General features: G+C 61.0%; 1 protein-coding gene across 1 annotated transcript in view; it reads left to right on the top strand.

Annotated features, from left to right (window-relative positions):
* Positions 1 to 16,259, top strand: part of AK5 (adenylate kinase 5) — a 38,950-nt gene extending 22,691 nt beyond the window's left edge. The window contains exons 7-14 of the mRNA XM_044673364.1: positions 2,767 to 2,864; positions 8,530 to 8,593; positions 10,407 to 10,452; positions 10,881 to 10,922; positions 14,333 to 14,496; positions 14,730 to 14,849; positions 15,063 to 15,236; positions 15,596 to 16,259. Of these exons, the coding sequence (XP_044529299.1) occupies positions 2,767 to 2,864; positions 8,530 to 8,593; positions 10,407 to 10,452; positions 10,881 to 10,922; positions 14,333 to 14,496; positions 14,730 to 14,849; positions 15,063 to 15,236; positions 15,596 to 15,664 (777 nt within the window). The 3' untranslated portion in view covers positions 15,665 to 16,259. The remainder of the gene's footprint in view (positions 1 to 2,766; positions 2,865 to 8,529; positions 8,594 to 10,406; positions 10,453 to 10,880; positions 10,923 to 14,332; positions 14,497 to 14,729; positions 14,850 to 15,062; positions 15,237 to 15,595) is intronic.
* The last annotated feature ends 2,317 nt before the right edge of the window (positions 16,260 to 18,576 follow it).

Genomic DNA, 18,576 nt, shown 5'->3' with positions numbered 1-18,576 from the left:
CCCCCACCGCTCTCTCAGGCCATCGGCTCAGCTCCGACTTGCCTCAGGTCCCTGCCCAGACCCCACCGCCTTCCGCCTTCGTCCCGCCCCTCCTCGCTGCTTGCCCGGCCCGAGCCCAGCTCTTTCCCAGCCTTCTCTGCCTCGGCCTCCTGGCAGGCTGCCCTCCGCTTCGGCTCCCCCCACGCCGCCCCTCAGAGCACTCCCCTCTCCCGGTCCCCCCCGAGGGCTCTGGCTCGCCGCGCCTCCACGGCCTGGGCCTCCTGACCCGAGTCCCGGACGGCCAGCCGACCGGACATTCGGACACTCGAGAGCGGGCGCCCAGCACAGAAGCCGGCGGCCGGGGGGAGGCCACGGCCTCGGGGCTCTCCTCAGCACCTCCCTCTGCTTCGGCCCAGATCCCGCCTCTTTGGCCCCCGCGACACCTTCTGGGTGGGGCCCCTCCTCCTCCCCGTCCCTTCTGGCCACCACGGCAGCCCCCCACAGGACCGCTGGAACCCCCTTCCCTGCCCTTCACTCAGCCCCTGGCGCCCCCCGGGGCTCCCGAGGCCCCCAGCATGTACCTGCTGCACCCGGGACAGCATTTACGCTGCCCTTTCAGGCCCACAAACGGTTTCCAACGTGACTCGCTGATGCTCACGTCAGCCCCAGGAGCCGAGGGCGAAGGGGCGGCTGTTCACTTTGCTCTGCCCCCCGTTTCCTCACCTCCAAGACGCAGTGCCCAGAGCACCAGGCGTGGCAGCGAGGAGACCCGAGTTCAGCTCCAGCCTCAGGCCCTTCCTGCCTGTGTGTCATTCAACCTCTGTTTGCCTCAATTTCTTCATCTCTAAAATGGGGTTAGTCGTTGAACCTCCTCCTCGAGCTATTGTAAGGGTCCAATGACAAATCATTGTAGAGGTCTTAGCACAGTGCCTGGCACACACACCGTGCTCCGTGAGTGTTAGCAGCAATGATGGCAGGGATGGGGATGGTGATGAGGATGAGGATGAGGATGGGGATGATGAAGATGATGAAGTCAGCACTCCAAGGGTAGAGAGTCTCTCTGGTCTCTCTGGAGGAGGTTGATGCATTGTGTGAGGCAGCTAATAAGCCAAGCCAGAGGAGTCTCCGTCATGAAAAATGGCAGCATGGGCACCATCATTCCACGGCTTCTCCCAGCTCTCTCTCGCCCGTGCTCATGTGGCCATGTGCCTCCTCCCCTGGGGACCCCTCTCTGACTGGCCCTCGGCCTCCCCTGGCCTTCAGGACCACATCCGACACGAGCTCTTTCCAGCCCGGGAGCGAAGCCACAGCTCCCGGCGCTCAGTCCCGGCTTCCTCCAATGGCCGCCTGAAGGCAGAGGGAAGAGAGCCGCGGAACACTTTTCCTTTTTACCTTCAGCCTTGATCAGTGAACACAGACTAGGGAAATGGCGACCGTGTGCAGAGGCAGCCATTGGGCAGCCGCCAGAGAGGGGGCGTTGCGGACGTGGGGACGGACAGCTGGCCTGGCAGCCGGGAAGGAGCGTTGGCTTTATTTGTCAGAGGAGAGGCGACAGAGACAGAGAGAGGGAGAGGAGCCTGGCAGAGCGGATGGAGTCAGCCACCTGGCCCTGGATTCAAATCCCCCCTCTAATACGTGCGGGAAGCGTTGCTCTGTACGAGTCAATCCGCTCTGGCCAGCGTCGAACACTCCAGTTGCAGAGAAGGTGACGGCCTGCCCGGATCCCTGTGAAATCCCAGGTTCCGCGTCTGTCCCTTTCTTTGGGCCACATCCTGGGAGACGCCCGCCTCCGGGGGATGGACCGTGGGTGCCGATGAGGATCCTGGAGAGGCTGCGGAGAGGACACGGTCCTGAGTTGGGCCCCCAAAGATGGCTCCAGGTTCTCAATCTAAACCTGGGAGAGGCCAGAGGCTAATCCCCTCATGGTGCTGCCTCAAACACTCCCTCTGGGTGACCCTGGACCAATCACTTAACCTCCTTTTGCCTCTGTTTGTTCATTTGTAAAGTGGGCACAATAAGAGCACCTACTCAAGAAGCATTTTGGAGGGGAAAAAGACAAAACAGTTGCAATAGACTAGTTCAAAGCTGCAATGGCCGCACTGGGACCCAGAGGAGAGACGGGAGAAGGCAGCGCCGAGCCCCGACTCCAGCCCGAAGCCTCCCAGCCTTCCCCCCACGAAGCAGTCCCCAGCCCTTCTGGAGAGAGCTTTGGAGACTCTGTTTTGATTTCCTGTTTGGCCTGCCTCTGGCGGGCTCCTTGGGGCAGGCGCCGTCTTCTGCCTCTTTCTGCTTCCCAAGGGCCGGGAGACTCATTTCCTAAGCCTCAGACACTCCCTGGATGACCCTGAGCAAGTCGTTTAACCTCGTCTGCCTCCGTTTCCTCATCTGTCAAAGGAGCTGAAGGAGGAAGTGGCTAAGCACTCCAGTGCCTCCACCAAGAAAACTTCAAACAGGGTCACGGCACGTTGGGCCCAACTGAACAACAACATATCCAGGCCCTGGCGTGATGCCCGGCCTGTCGTCGGCACCCAGGAAATGTCAGCTGACATTGGGTGGTTTTGCCACTCTGAGCCCCACCCCCATGCGCGCACACACACGCAGAGACACACACATGTACATACACACATACACACACACACGTGAGCTCTTTGCTCTAACAGACGGTGCTCTGGGAGGGGGAGAGGGTTGGGCGCGCCGCGTAGGCGATGCTCAGCCAAGGGACGGTGGCCACGATTGAGAGGAGAAAGAAGAGCCGAGAACCATGAACTGTTTCTTGTCCCCCCCCAGTTCGATGCTGACCGAGAGGAGGACGAGGTGTTCCGTGACATCAGCCTGGCTGTGGCCACTAAGCTGTTCCCGTCCCAGGAGGCCGCGGCGGCAGGTAGGTGGTTCCTGTGGCTGCGCTGGCGTTTGGCGCCTCCGTCGTGACGGCAGCTCGAAGGCGAGCCTCGATGGCGTCGCCGTGGCCGTGCCAAGTGAGTGGGGGCCGCGTCCGAGGCTCTCCCCGCTCTCACGTAGGGCTCTCGTCCTCTCTGGCCGTGATCCGCCGCCGCCGGCTCCCCGTTATCCATCCTCAGAGGTCTCTGGCTCGGCCAGCACCCTGCCATCCCCTCCACTTCCAGAAGGGAGCTCCTTGCCTTCCCCTCCCCCCAGACTCCTCTGGCACCTGGATCTTGGGGGACCAGAGGCTTTGGGCTCTAGACAAGGGAAGACGCTGTGCTGTCTGCAGCGGCGCATTGGGCAGCCTCAAGGAGGTTTGGCCTTCCTCGATGGAGGCCTTTAAGCTGGGGCTGGCTGGCGGCGTACGTTGTGGAAGGGACCCTGGACCGACCTCTGGTCTAAACTGCACCTAAGAACCCCCTTTGCCCCAGATCCGACAGATGGCCGGAGCGCTCAAACCCTTGGGAACTTCTCCCTGGCCCGAGGCAAAATCCAGCCTAGCGACTGCCCACCAGCACTCTGCAGTGAGGTCGAGCCCGTCACAGCTCCGGGATGTGGCCCCGACGGCAAACTAAACATCCCAAACCCTCGAGCGGAGCCTTCCTGGGCTTCTCCGAGTGCTCTCCAGCTTGGGAATGGAGCCCTCCTCTCTGGGTTCACTTCCCTGGCCAGCTGCCACAGTGCTGGAAATCTGGGTCCTCGGAAGGGCGGCTCTTCTTACTTCAGGGGTCTGTGGGTGGTGGCTAAGCTCCTGATGCTAGCTCATGAGCCCCCACCAGCGTGCTTCCTCTTAACAGTCAGGCGGCAGACAGAGGGTCCTCTACCAAAGACATTTGCTCAAATAGCATAGCAAGAACATGAGTTACAAAGCATTCCCCCCCAAACAAGAGATATGCTCTCCCCCCCCCCCAGTATGCACAGTCAGTGGGACAGGGAAGAGTAGGCACAAACTTGGAGTGTAGTCAATAGTATGTGAGGCACACACGCATGGAACGCAGCTGACCAAGGCCATTCACGATTCCAGAACTGCAAGGCCTTGATGGCTTCCCTGTTTCTGGGCGGGCGTCATAAAGTCTGTGGCAGGAAATGGCACGACTGATACTTAGCTGAGCCCACTCTTCAGAGGGCATCGCATCTCCACTAGCCAGACAGTTGGACTGAAGGAAAATGAGGGAGAAAGTGGAAGAAGAAAGAGAAGGAAATGGGGAGAGGGAGAGGGAGAGAGGGGGAGAGACAGAGAGACAGAGAGACAGAGACAGAGAGACAGAGACAGAGAAAGAGAGAGACAGAGAGACAGACAGAGACAGAGAGAGACAGAGAGAGAGTGCCCATGTGCACAGGCAACACATACTGAGGATCGGACTAGCAGAGGCAGGAGGACAGGAGGCCCCTGAGGCACTGTGGAAGAGTGGAACCCAGAGGGCAGTGAGAGACGGGAGTGAACGTGGCTCGCCTCGGCCCTTTTTTGACATGGAGGTTCCAGGTGGAATTCCCGAGCCGCAGACTCAGGGCAGTTGTGGGAGCACTTGGTCACTGGGCCTGCGTCTTGCATTTGTCAGGGCTCCGTCCCCAGGAGGAACTGTGCGGAATCCATCATGGGCTGCTGCAGAACTCTGGTCCCGTTGGTGTCGGTCCGTGTGGCAGACAAATTCCTCCCCTGTCTCAGGAAGGGGAGCCCAAAGCAGCCGCTGGGGGAGGAGCTCCCACGCCAGAGGCTCGCACACACTGCCTGGACCCAAGCACATGCCCATCCCTCCCTGTCTTGGGTCTGGGCTGACTACATTGGATTCAGAGTGCTTTGTGCAAAGCATAGTGCTGGGCACGGAGATCCGGAGGCGGACCCAAGCCGCTGCGACGCTGGACAGGCCTTTTCGATGGGGAGCGAGGGCTGACCACGACGACGACGAGATCGGAGCGGGAAGCTGGCCGTGCCAAAGGGCTGAGGTGGGGAGAGCCCGGGGTGTCCCCGAACAAAGGCACGGAGGCGGTCATTGTCTCTTCTCTCATTGCCTGCCTTCCCCTTCTCGCCTGCTGTGTTCTTGAGAGCTACATCCGGGGATCCTCTCACTTTCCAGGCTAGGTGCCAGAAGGCAGTAGAAGGCAGGAGGGAGCCGGGGTGCCCAGGCTGCAGGAGGCATCCAGCGCCTCGCCATGGGAGCTACCGCAGGCTAGATCTAGGGAGAAATGGGGGGATCAGAGAGCGGGGGGCGGCGGAGCGAGGAAGCTGCCTTTGGAGTGTTCGACGTCACCCAGCGCCTCCCAGGGCCGATGGCGCAGGATGAGGCCTTCTTCCGCCCGCTGGCTTTGCTTCCTAGCTGGCACAGCGGGCCTGGAACTGCTGGTTCAGAACCCATCGGCAGGCAGGTAAGCGACACACCCTGAGAGGGAGGAAGCTCCCCCACTTCTCCAACACTTCCCCGGTGGTTCCTCGGCTGCTGGTGACGTGTTCGAGCCTGCTGCCAAGAGCAACGACTCGTGCCCCCCCCCACATCGCCCCCCGCCCCAGGCCCCAGCTGGGGGCTGGAAGAGAACTTGCACAGAGCGTTTTGGAAAGGAAGGCGCTTCTCCGTTCTCGGGCAGTGCCAGCCTGGGCGCCCACGGGAAATGGGAAGGACCTGCACGGGTGGGCGATAGAAAAGCCCAGCAGGGTGTATTGAGGTGGGGATGGCGGCTCAGGCAGGCCCTAAGTCTCGCAGCTCCTCCCCCCATCTACATCCTCCTCACAGGCTGCTCTTCTGGTCTTCTCAGGCCCTCCTTGCTCGCTCCCTGAGCTTGTCGAGACCCCACACTGTCCGCCCCCCAAACCCCCAGATGGCCTTTAGAGGCTGAGGGGCACAGGCGCATGGAGGCCTTCCCTGGAGCTGGGCCTGCTTCCTGGGTGAGCCCAGAGTCCCAGGGATAACCCTTGGCTTTCCCTTCACTGCTTGGTCTCGGCAGGCCTCCCACCCAGGACTCGCCTCCTCTTGGCACAAGACGAGCGTGTTCTGGGGGATGCTGGAGCGAAGATCCTCCCTCCCAGCGCAGAGGAGGGCCAGACCAGAGTGACCATTCAGGTGGTCACTCGGCGGAGCCTCCTCTCCTTCCAGAACCTGCCTGCAGGCTGTGTCCAGATTCTCCTCCTCTTACAGGCCCTCCGTGCATTCCTCCCTTCCCATCACTCGGCCTTGTGCTTGGCTACTCTCCTGGCATCCACAGCCGGTGCCTTGGTCTCCCCCGGCCTCCGGGGCTTCCTGCCCACTGGATTCAGGCCGTCCTCCCCGAGCCAGGGCTCTCTCCAGGCTCTACCTGCGTGGCCCTGGCCTTGCCCCGGGCCTGCCGCTGTGGCGGCTCTCCTGGATTCCCGCATGGCCCATCCTGTTCCCTATGGCACCGCAGGCGCTCCGTGAGCACTCTGGACGGAGAGTGAGGCGGCCGGGCTCCTGGCTGCTCCCAGGGGCCTCTGGATCGGCCTCCGGATCAGGCTCGGCTCTCCCCAGGACAGGAGAGGAAGAAGCCCTTGCTTCCTCCCCTCCATGGACGCACCCTTGGCCGAGGCCTAGTGAGCCATAGCCAGCCGTGTCTTCCTTGGGGGTGGCCAGGATCTCCTCCACCTGGGCGGTGTCTGTGACCAAGAACAGCGTCCACCAAAGGGCAGTGTTCCGTTCTGGGCATTTATGAAGCACCAGCTGTGTGCAGAGCACCATACTGCGGCAGAAGGCTCGAGCATCGTCCAGGCAGCGCTGGGCCAGGCGCTTCACAAATACCCCCCCCCCCCGCTTCCGCTTGATCTGTTGGGCAGCAGGGATGGCACAAAGGGAGGATGTGGTTTGGCCCCCACCCTCACAGAGCTCATAAGGGCACCCTAGGCCAGGACACGAGGGCCTACAGTAGGACGTCATGGCCAAAGGCCCTTTGATTGAGAATCACAAGTGTCTTAGAAATCAGATCGTACCACCCACGCACCGGACACGTGAGGTCATCCGAGTAAAGCGAGTGGCAGAGTCAGGATTCGAACCTGGGCCCTCGGACTCCCGATCTAGCACCCTCCCATCGTACCACATTCCCTCTGAGTGGTCCAAAGGAGGAGGGGACCCTGGAGCTGGACTTCGGAAGGCAGGTAGGACTTCAGAGAGGAGAGCTTCTTCCCAGCCCTTCCAGCCCTCTTCCCATTGTCTTCCTCTGGCTGGGCCAGTCTTCCTTTTCAATGGATACCCCTAATACCTAGGACACAGTTGGTGCTTAATAAGTGCTTCTCTTCTGACCCTGGAACTCCTCCGGGGATGGAGAGCAGAACCCAGAGCAGCGCGTCACCGTGGAGGCTTCACCTCTGGAACAGGAAGTCCTCGTCCTCTCTGTGGTCTCCGTGGCCCTCACCCTCGCCAAGAGGCCAGCACGCAGTAGGAGCTTCAGCGCGGCATCCCTCGGTCACTCCGGACGAGGCAGGAGGACCAGCCAAAGCCCCCATCCCGTGAGCCAAGAGGTCGGCTTTGGCTAGAGTTTAGGGGTGGCGCTGATGAACGTGGGGGAGCCCTCCTGAGACAAGATGGTGCCCGTCGTCAGGAGACTCGAATGCCAAGCCAAGCTGTCAAGATCTTTCTATCATCTCCACATAATCTGATAAGGACGGCTTAGTTGATAAAGTAACGGGACACGGAGACGGAGACAATCCTGACTGTTAACTCACAGCTGCTTCTCTGAAGTGCCGAGTCACAAGTTTATTATATAAGGAAATTCAAACTCCCTTTTACCCACGAGCACAGAGAGAGACTTTCGGCTGCGCAGAAACGCAGTACAACTTAGGCAATACAAAGAGGCTTCAAAATGAGAACCTGGCTGGACCTTCAGCTGTGAGTATCAGCAAGCCAAGTCTGAGAATACTTTTCTCAGGGCAAATGCCACTGCTAAACTGAGGTTTCGGCTTTGGCTGCATTTCTGACCAAAGGGGAAGATTGTCAACCTCTAGACTGTTGGTTTGCTGAGAGCTTAAAGCTTTCTAATAAGGAAATGTGGATCAGAAAAGGAGTCAAAAGAGGAGTCTCAGATTATCTATTTGAGACGGTTTCTCTTATTGGCTTCCCATACCAAGCCCCATCTCGGCCAGCGCTGAACCCCCAAACCCCTTGGGGCCTTGCTCTCTGCCCCACCACTGTCCAAGGGGAGCTCACGGAGGCCCCCTCTTGCTTCTGGGCTTGGCCGCAGGAAGACGGTGGTGCTGGCCTTCCTGTTCTTCCACTTGTCCACTACTCAGCGGCCAGGCTGCCCGGCCCGTTGTCCAGGTGCGGTGGTCACATAGCGATTGGGGTCTCCGCGCATCCCACTAGCTGCTACTGGAAGGTGCCCTCATCTTCCCCAGAGAAGGGCTCAGGCCACACCAGGCAGATGTGAAAATGGCTTGTCCACGTGAGCCGGCCATCGAGAGCCCGAGTGGGTTTTCTCTCCGGCTGGGCCGAGGGTGGAGGGGCACAGGGGGCTTCTCCCCGCAGGCTGAGCTCACGGTGCTCTTCTAGAGCTCCAGGGTCTGCGGCTCTCCCCCAAGGAAGCCTCGGGACAGAGGCGGCCTCAGCCACAAGGGTTTGGGCCCAGAAACACTGACCCCTCTTCTCTTCCTTCCTTTCCTGTGGCAGGGCCCAGCGACTCGGACCTGCGTATGGACACGGGAGACTGGATGGCCGCCGGCTCTGACTCGGAGGAGCAGGTAAGAGCCCGTCTGCGGGCGTCCTTTGTCTCCTGGGGGGGAGGGGGCTTTGCTGTGAGTGATGTGGTCGCAGGACCGCCTGGCTACAAGGCTTCTCAGCCTTGCTCCAGGCCCTGGGCAGGAGGGGAGCGGCGGACAAGATGCCCTTTGAGTTTGCACTGCCGCGGGCATAACCCACCCCGTTGCTTTCCCAAGGCAAGATGAGCTGCTGGTCCTCAGGTCGTAGCGCTGGCTGGTTTGTGCCCCATCAGTGGTCAGCCTGAAAAGGTGCCTGTCGTCTCCCGAAGGAGGGCTGAGCCTGCCCCCTTGGGCTGAATGGGGAAGCCCACAGGCCCCCCCCCCCAGAATCATCTTCTGAAAGCTGGCGAGGAGCGATCCAACTGCAGCGAGGACATCCTCTCCTTCTCCCAGTTTGCGTCTGCTGTGCGGGCCGTCTGTGCCCTGTGGAATCCGCGGCCTGACGGCCCATCTTCTCCTCCAGACTCGGAACGCTGGTCCGTCACCTTGTGGCCATCTGTGATCTGTTTGAGCTCTGGCCAGACGCACTTCCCACACCCTCCGACTGTGGCAAGCGACCGAATGCTCAGGGCCTCAGTTTCCCCATCTGTAGACGGAGGGTTAGTCTTTGGAGACGACGTTGAAGATCCCTCCTGGGTACCTTTGGAAGGCCAGCCAGAAGGACCTGAATGTGGAGATGCCTTGGCTGAGCCGAGACTCGGAGGGATTCTTGGACACGTGCCAGGGCACAAGGGCAAAGGCCGGCCTGGTGTGGGCCCATCTGCCTGGCCCAGAGAGCCCGGGGGAGATCTCCCAGAAGCCAGCTGACAGGGAAATGCCATTCGGGCTCCATCCCAGGGGCAGCAGGGGGCCTGCGAAGCATCTCTTGAGGGCGCGCGGTGTGCTCAGGCCTCCTCTGCCGGCCGGCGGGAGGATGGCCTCAGACACTCAGCAGTTGGGAAATGCTTCGTGTCCTTGATGTTGCCTCCATTCTTCTTGTCCTGCTTCCACATGAGCCACGTTCATCCAGCGTTCCTCCAGAAGCTTTGACGATCCCTCGGTTCTTTGGGGTGCTCTCTGGGGCTTAGTGGGTCAGAACTCCATTCTCCAGCAGGCAAGCTTTTCTGGGTTCCCCTTCGGACTTCCTCTTGGGGTGAGTCCAGGCTCGCCATACCATTTCCCGGTTCTCCCAGCAGTTTTTGTCAAATAGGGGGTTCTTCTCCCCCACCCCCAAAGCTGGGATCTTGGGGTTTTCTGCACACGAGGTTAGCGCGGCCCTTGGCTCCCGGGGCGTGCTGACTGTCTGGCCTGTTCCATCGATCCTGACTGTTGCTTGTTGCTTGGCCAGGAGCAGCTCGTCTTAAGGGCTGCTGCTTTAGAGTTCAGGCTGGAAGACACAATGGCTGGGCCTCCTCCCTTCACAGGGATTTCCACTCATTCTCTCCATGGTCTCAGCTTTCTGCTTTTCCGGAGGAATTTTGCTCTTCTTCCTGCTCTCTGAGATCAGCGCGAGGCCGTTTGGTCGACCCGGCACCGAGTAGGTCGATTCATTCCGGTAACGTCGCCGTCCTGACTCTCGGCTCGGCCTATCCACGAGCAGTTACTGGTGTGCCAATCGTTCCGCTCCGACTGTAGCTGTGAGAAGCGCTTTGTGACGGCGCGCTGGGATGGTGGCCTCAGGGAAGCGTCCCGTGGTTGGGCAACCAGGACGTCTGACCAGCTCCCGTCCCCCGCGATGGCCTGACCCCAGAAAGAGGACCCATCGTTCCCCTGCCAGGGCTCCTCTCGCTCAATCTGTCGATTCTTCATTTTTCAGGGAGACGAGGACGACCCGGACATGTTTGGGGACGACACGGCGGAAGGTATGGGCATCCCCCCCTCCGGTCACTCAGTCCACTCCAGAGCGAGTCGAAGCCCCTCAGATAGGCCAGGCGCTGGGTGAGGTGGGGGGCGGGTACAGGGAAAGCTCCACCCCTCCCCTCCCCCCAAGACAGAAAGGGGAGAAGGGATGCCGGGCTCTGGGGTCCCCAGGAAGCCCGGCTGAGCAAGTTCTCAGGTGGAGGAAACGGGGGCCGGCCTAAGCCTGGGCCCTTCCCAGGAGGAACACATCACCCACCTGTGGGGAGGCAGTGGGGACGGGGCAGCCAGGACAGTGGCCGAGGCTGACCTCCTCCAGAAGCCACGCTGTCCTTCGGCTAGCCCGAAGAGGGCTGGGTTCGAGTTCCAGGGGCCACAGACTCTGCCCCCCCAATTCCAGCCAAGTCACCTTTCAGTCCTTTGAATTTCACAGATTTTGCCGAGCTGAGGAAGTTCAAGATTGTCTTTGTGATCGGTGAGTCCCGCCCGCTCTCCTTCCCTGGTCCGAAGCAGACGGTGGGGGGGGCCGCGTTGGTCAGTTTCTCCCATTTGGGTTGGCTCCGCCTGCCCAGAGAGGTTATGGGTGCCGATCTTCGGGTCTCCCTCGTATCTGCCGGAACACAGTGGGCGGCCGTCTTCTCTTGGCGACCCAGAGGCTTGCGGGCCGGTTTTCCTCCCGTGCCCGGCGGGTGCCGAGAGACAGCTTTGTGAGGATCTAGACCGCGTGGGGGGGAGGCGCAGCCTGTACGCATTCCTCCAGGGACCTGCCATTTGCCTCGAGCCGCTCCCTCCCCCGTGCTCTGGAGCTTGAGGCCTCCTCAGGAGGTTCCAGGGCAGCCCCGAGGCTGACCAGCCGGCCTTCAGCGAGCCCACCCCCTCCCCGTCCATCTTTTCAGGAATTGGGCCCACAAGCCCTTACCCGAAGCGGGCCGGGGGCCAGAGGAGGTTCACTTTGGCTCGTGCCAGCCCAAAGCAAAGGCCAAGGGGCCGTGCTCATGTCACTGGCACCAGGGATGGAGGCTCGCTTGAGCAGGGCCGCGCTGTGCTCTAAAGCCTCCTGGCCGGCCTTCCTCCCGCCAGCCTCCCCTCTCGGCCGCGCCACTCCATCGGGCCAGCAGGGCTCCCTCGGGGACCAGAAGCTCCCGTTTGGCACCGGAAGCCCCCAGCTGCCTCTTCCCCGTTCTCCCACCGCCACGCCTTTGTCCAGCCGTCCCCCAGCCCTGAAATCCTCTCCCCGGAACAGGAGCTCCCTTTGAGGCTCAGCCCAGGGGCCACTCGGCGCAGGCCAGTGGGCTTCTGGCATCAGTCCAGGCTCCCCGGCAGCACGGTGGGCCCCAGAGGCCTGGCAGGGCAGAGGGTGGCCGGGCAGGGTGGCTCCTGCCCCCCTCTGGGTCCATGGGGGGGCGCCAGGTGGGCTCTTCCTCCATGAGAGCCCCTCCAGCCGGCCTTGACCACCTCCGCTTCTGGGCTGGACTGATGAGCCCTCAGCGGTGGGGGTGGAAGGAGGAGCCCCCCCTCCCTGCAAATGCAGTCTCTGGGGCTGGGCTGGGCAGGGAGGGCCGGAATCAAGTCCTACCTCCTCCTCGGGGCAAAGTACGAGGCCCACAGCAGGCACAGAGCGGCAGTGCGTTGGCACAGTTGGGCTTGATGCCCAGAGAGATGCCACTGAGGGACCCAGGAGGGGAGAGAACAAGGGGGGGGGGCAGAGCTCCCTGGGCAGGCCGGCCACCGCGCACGCGCCCTGGAGACTTCCCTGGCCTGCGTTGCTCGGCTCCCCCCTTAGAGGGCGCTGGGGTGAGTGCGGGAGGCCCAGCCCCTCAGCGCCTGTGAGCCCGCCTCCCCGCTCTTGGCTCCTCCCAGGGCCCCGCCCGTCCTGGGCCTCAGCCCACCCAGAGGATCCTTGGGAAGACGGGGCTGGGGGGCCCTCTGGTGGCCGCGGAGCAGCCCGCACTCGGGCCTGCCTGAAACCCGGGATCCTCCCAGCAACCAGGAGGCTCCGCGGTCCAAGCCGCCCATTTTAAGGATGGGAAAACGGAGGCCACCAGGCCCACTTCGTCCGCAGCCCTTTGCGATGGGCACTTCCCTGTTTGTGAACAGAGTTCAGCCTCAGTTTCCTTATCTGTACAACGGGGGCTCGGGGCATGTAGGGGTGTGCGCGGCCAACGGGGCCAACCTGGGAGGGGGGAGGGCCAAGCGGGGCCCACTAGGACGACTCTGGCTGGGGTGTGGGGGAGGCGCCGCGCCGCCCGGGGCCGGGTCCCAGGGGAGCCCCAGTCAGAAGCCCCTTTGCTCCAGCACCTGGGCCGGGCCTCAGAAATAAGAGGTCTAAAAGCACGGCTCGCCCGCGGGTCTGCCCCCAGGGGGCACCCCAGGGCGCAAGGCGCCAGCCCTGAATTCAAATGGAGCTTGGGCAGGCCCCGCGCTGCGCCCCTGGGCGGGGTCTGAGGGAGGCTCTCCGCAGGGCCAAAGAGAGGCCGAGGCGGAGCGAGAGGGCGGAGGAGGGGGAGGGGGCGGGGCAGGGGGAGGAGGCCGGCTCTGGCGGCCCCGTCCACCAGCAGAGCCAACGAGCAGGGCATCCAAACAGAAGCCGTGTGGGCGGGGCCACGCCAAAGGCTCCCGGGAAAGGGCGGTGCTCGTGCCCGCCTGGCCCCGCCTTCCTGCCTCGGGAGACACGCCCCGGCTTTCTCTGCGGGCCCTGTGGAACCCTGCAGCCAGCGGCCACCGCGCATGTGCAAGCTATAGGCGAGAAGAGGGCGGAGCCTCTTCCCTCCTCCTGGAGCACGCCCAGGGGCGGCGCTTCCTCGGAGGCTTTCTGCAGCCTCGGCGGCCCTCTGCCCCAAGTTCTCTTCCCACTGGTTTCCCTTCTGGTGACGGAGGCGGCACCGCTCAGGACCGAGTCCAGCCACTGTGTGACCCTGGCCAAGTCACTTAGGTTTGCCACGCCCTTTGGGAGAGAGGAGACCCGCTCGGACCTGCCCAGGGCGGTGGGCGAAGGGCAAGGTGGCAGCGGCCGGCCAGGCTTTCCCATCCATCCCCAGGTCCGTGGATCTTCTGAACACCGAGAAAGGGCCGCGCAGACCTGGGGAACCAGCCCGGGCTCCCCAGGACTTCCATTTCCTCCTGTTGGCGTGTCTAGACTGGCCCACCCGCGAGATGGGAGGCAGGAAGGGATTCCTGGAAGTTCTCCTCTGCCCGGGCGGATGCGTGTGCGAGTCCGTGCACCGACCCAACCAGGAAACCGGCCTGTGGAGGGAATCTCCCGCGTGGGAGCTCTGCGGACCCGTGTCAGGACGGACGGACTCGGAAGACTTCGGAGCCCGAGTTTGCCAGGAAACGCTGACAGGCGCCGGGGGAGGTCAAGGCCGGCACCACGCCGGCCACAATGGCTCTAATGCCGGCTCGGGCCAGTCTCCGTGCAGAACCCAAAGGGAGCAGCAAAGGCTGCCCCGCCTTTGGGGCGCCTCTCCCAGCGCCCGCAGACTCAGGGAGGCCACCTGGGGAGGCTTCCTGGAAGAGGCCCCGCTGCATCCCGTTCTCCGATCAGGCACCGCCGGGCAGCCCAGGCCAGCCAAGTACCGACCCTCGAGGGCTCCCTCCGAGGCGGGGAGAAGCTCTGCCCATGGGTCGAGGCAAACAAAAGAACCCCAGAACGGGCCGGGGCCAGGGCTGGGGTAGTGCGAGGTGCCCCTGCCTGAGCCTTTAGGAGGCCGGGGATGGCACTGGAGGGGGGAGGCCCCGCCTGGGCAGAGGCGAGCGGAAGGAAAGGGGAAGCCTGCGAGGGGGAAGGCTGGGCGCAGGCAGTCAGGCCCCGGCGTGCCCCGAAACGGGAAGGGAAGGGGGGAGCCTCCTGGGAGGCGGGGCTCAGACGTCTCCTCCTTCCTCCAGGTGGCCCCGGCTCTGGCAAAGGAACCCAGTGCGAGAAGCTGGTGCAGAAGTACGGCTTCGCGCACGTCTCCGTGGCCGAGCTCCTGAGGGGCGAGCTGGCCTCGGGCTCCCCCAGAAGCCTGCTGCTCCGCGACGCCCTGGAGCGCGGAGGCCCCTTGTCCGCGGTGAGCCCTGCCAGCCCCGCTCTGAAGCTCGGGGGCACCCTTTGGGGGATGAGGGCGTCGGGGCCGCCCGGTGGGCCTCCTGCTCCCGCCCGCGGTCAGCCTCACCCAAAAGCTCGAGGCCGGCCCGGAGCGCAACGGACCAGGCTCAGCGCTTTGGGGGTCCCCCGTGTCCCGGCGCCTGCCTGGGGCCTCTTCCACGCTCGGGGCTCCAACGCCGCTTCTCCTTCCCGCAGGCCGTCGTGCTGGACCTCCTGAAGGAAGCCCTGCTGGCCCGCTCGGCCCCCGGCCCCAGGGGCTTCCTCGTGGAGGGCTACCCCCAGGAGCTGAAGCAGGGGCAGGAGTTCGAGCGCAGGGTGAGTCCTTCGGCCCCTCTGGAGGCGGCCAGCGAGGCTGCTCCAGGGCTCCGGGCCCGCCTCGCTGAGACGGACGAGGGGCTGAAGGCCCCCCCAGAGGCCGCAGGGCCAGCCTCCCCCATCACCGGGCACGAATTCGTGCCAGCTGGATGTGGCCTGGGCTTGCCCGTCCGCCCCCCCCCAGCCTCACAGAAGGCCCCCTCCGTCCCCCAGGTCGGGCCGCCCCAGCTGGTGATCTGCATGGAGTGCTCAGCGGACACCATGAGCCGCCGCCTGCTCCAGAGGGACCGCGAGAGCCCCGAGGCCGTGGCACGGCGGCTGCAGACCTACTACCAGGCCTCGCTGGCTGTGGCGGCCCACTATGAGGAGACGGCCCCCTTCCACAAGGCGAGTCCGGGCCTCCCCCTTCGGGGGGGGGGGGGGGCAGCTCTGGGTTCGAATCTCTCCTCCGAGTCCATCCTCACTGCTGAGAGGAGCTCCACGAAGCACTTTGCAAGCCTCTGGGCCTGCCCTGTCTGTCTGTCTGTCTGCGGCCCCCCCCAGAGAGGGAAGTGCAGGTTCAGCGTCAGGACTGCCCCCCCCCAGCCTCCCCTTTTCTGCCGCAGAATCTCAAACCCACAGCCATGCCCGCCGCGCCGTTCCCCCGCCGGGAGGGAGAGCCGAGAGCCGGCACGGCTGCGGCAAACGCGCGGCTGCATCGTGGCTCTCTCCTGAGGCCGAGTAATGGCTCACTTTTCCCCCCACAGATAAACGCGGAGGGAAGCCCGGAGGAGGTGTTCCTGCACATGTGCTCGGCCGTGGACGCCATCTTCTGAAGATGGACGGAAGCCCGACACGTCCCGGTCGCCAGGGTCAGCGTCTGTCCGGCGTATGGTCCGTCCCTGCCCCGCGCCTCCCTCCGTCCCCGGAGGCCCAGGGACCGGGCAGCGGGCCAGCCAGGGAGGCTCCAGGAGGCGCAGGTGGGCTTCCTCCTGAGGGGGGATGACCCTGCCGGCTCATCTCTTTCCCGGCATTCGGTGCCTTCATGTGGATCTCCCCCAAGCCAGGGAGGTCCGATCCCGGCTTCCCAGGGTCTGCCCTTCCCCCGGGGACCCAGCCCACACGACCGGCCAGGCTCAGAACAGCATCGGCACCTCCCTGCGACGGCCGAGATGTCCTGCCTCAAAATGGCGGCCGGCGGGGCCCAAAGGCATGACGCGGAGAGCCGGGCCGGGCACAGGCGATGGCCCCGACGGCCGCCCGCTTGGCTCGGGCCTCCCCCTAAGCACCAGTGCCCGTCCCCGTGCTCGCTCCTCCCCAGAATCCCCACTTGCATGATTTCTCCCGGCCACTGTCTGGGCTGCACCCAGACCCCGGGCTCCTCTTCTTGTGATGATGTGTGACCGACAAATAAAAGTCAGACGGACGACAGAATCCTGAGAATCCTCACTGCAGAGCCACCCCCAGCCTTGGCCCCTTCCCGGTGGGGTGACCCTGAACATGTCACTTGTGCCTTGGAACCCAAACACAGGGTTGGCTCTAAGACAGAAGGGAGCAATGAAGGGGTTCCCCCCCGCCTTCATCGGCAAAGGGAGGCATCTTCCCCTCAAGAGGGATGAGAGGGGCCTGGTGCAGAATCGAGGAGGTGACCCAGGCCAACCCCTCACACCACAGGGCCCAGGGGCTGAATGATTGGCCTCGCCTTGAACCCTTTCAGGGAAAAGGGCCCCCCCTGGGGGAGGGGTAATTAGAGACCCTCAAGGGGGAGATGAAATGGGGGAGGGGAGAATAAGAAAGGGATGGTGGGGAAGGGGGGAGTGACTAAAAGCCAAACCCTGGCGTGGAGGGTAAGAGTGAAAGCAGAAAGCACAGGGTTAAAAGAGGGAGCCAGAATGGAGGGGAAGACACAGACTTGGGTCACCCTAATGCTAAATGGAAACGGGATGAAGCCCCCCACCAAATGGAAGAAGACAGCCCAGCCTGTGTTGTAGACAAGAAACACATCGAGGCAGGGAGACACAGCAGAATGGGGGGGGAGGGGGGGAGGTATCATTGGGTTATCGGTGGAGACAAGGATGGCAGGAGGAGCCACTGGAGCTCAAAGAGAAAGCAAAACAAGGTCATGCCATCTTGATGAAGGGCAGTCCAAAGAAGGAAACACTATTGGGACTCGACACATAGACACCAAATGGCACAGCATCTGGATTTTTAAAGGAGAAAGTACTGGAGCAAGGAGGAAATCAAGAGTAAAACCATCCTGGGGGACCCCCACCTTCCCCTAACAGAACTAGACCCGTCCAATCAAAACTAGGAATTGGAAAGAAGGGAAAGGAATGAAAGGTTAGAAGAATGAGAGTGAATTGCTCTCTGGAGAAAAGCAAATAGGGATGAAACAGAATGGACCTTGTCAGTAGCCTATGGTACATAGGCAAAGATCAATCATGTATTGGGGCATAAAAATTTCACAACCAAATGCAGAAAAGCAAAATAATAAATGCAACTTTTTCAGATCACAGTGCAACAGAAATTCTAATCAATAAGGGCTCATGGAGAGGCAAATGAAAAATGAATTGGAAACAAAATAATCCAATTCTTCAAAATGGGAGGGTCAAATAACAAATCATAGGAACAATCACTGATTTCATTGAAGAGAGAACATACCAAAATGTATAGGATACAGCCAAAGCAGAACTCAGGAAATTTCTATCCCTAAGTGTTCTTATCTATAAAATGGAGAAAAAACAGATCAATGAATTGGGTATGTAGCTAAAAAAAAAAAACAAGAAAAAGAACAAATTTTAAATCCCGAGTTAAAGACATTAAATTAGAAATCCTAAAAATCAAAGGAGAAATTTATAAAATTGAAAGTAAAGAACTACTGAACTAGGAGCTGGTTCTATGAAAAAATAGAGTATTAGGAAAAAAAAGAAAGAAGAGAATAAAATTACCAGAATTAAAAATTTAAAGTGACCTCTAATGAAGAGGAAAGTAAAGCAATCATTAGGAGCCCAATATATGATAACAAACCTGATCTAAGTGAAATGGATGGATGTTTACAAAAATACAAACTGCACAGATTAGCAAAAGAGGAAATTGAATCCTTGAGTAATCCCATCTCAAAAAATACATTCAACAAGACATCCATGAACTCCCTAAGAAAAAGTCCCCAGAGCCAGATGGATTCACAAGTGAAATCTAGCAAACATTTAAAAACAATTAATCTCAATACTACATAAACTGTTTGTTTGACAAAATAAGCAAAGAAGGAGTCCTACCAAATTCTTTTTATGACATAAAATGCTGATGATACCTAAATCCAGGAAGACCAAAACAGAAAGAAAAATACAGACCAATCACCTTAACAAACATGGATTTAAAAAAAAAAATTTTTTTTAAACCCTCACCTTCCCTCTTGGAGTCAGTACTGTGTATTGGCTTCAAGGCAGAAGAGTGGTAAGGGTAGGCCATGGGGGTCAAGTGACTTGCCCAGGGTCACACAGCTGAGAAGTGTCTAAGGCAAGATTTGAACCCAGGACCTCCCATCTCTAGGCCTGGCTCTCAATCCACTGAGCTACCCAGCTGCTCCAATACAAAAATCTTGAATAAAATACTAGCAAGGAGACTCCAGCAAGTGGATCACGAGGATTATTCACTATGACCAGGTGGGATTTATACCAGGAATGGAAGATTGGTTTAATATTAGAAAAACCCTCCACATAACTGACCCTCCCTATCAGTAATCAGAACT

This window comes from Gracilinanus agilis, chromosome 4, assembly GCF_016433145.1.
Source record: "Gracilinanus agilis isolate LMUSP501 chromosome 4, AgileGrace, whole genome shotgun sequence".
In the NCBI taxonomy this organism is placed as follows: domain Eukaryota; kingdom Metazoa; phylum Chordata; class Mammalia; order Didelphimorphia; family Didelphidae; genus Gracilinanus; species Gracilinanus agilis.
Note: the sequence above shows the minus strand (reverse complement) of the source record. Positions and strands in the feature narration are given on the sequence as shown.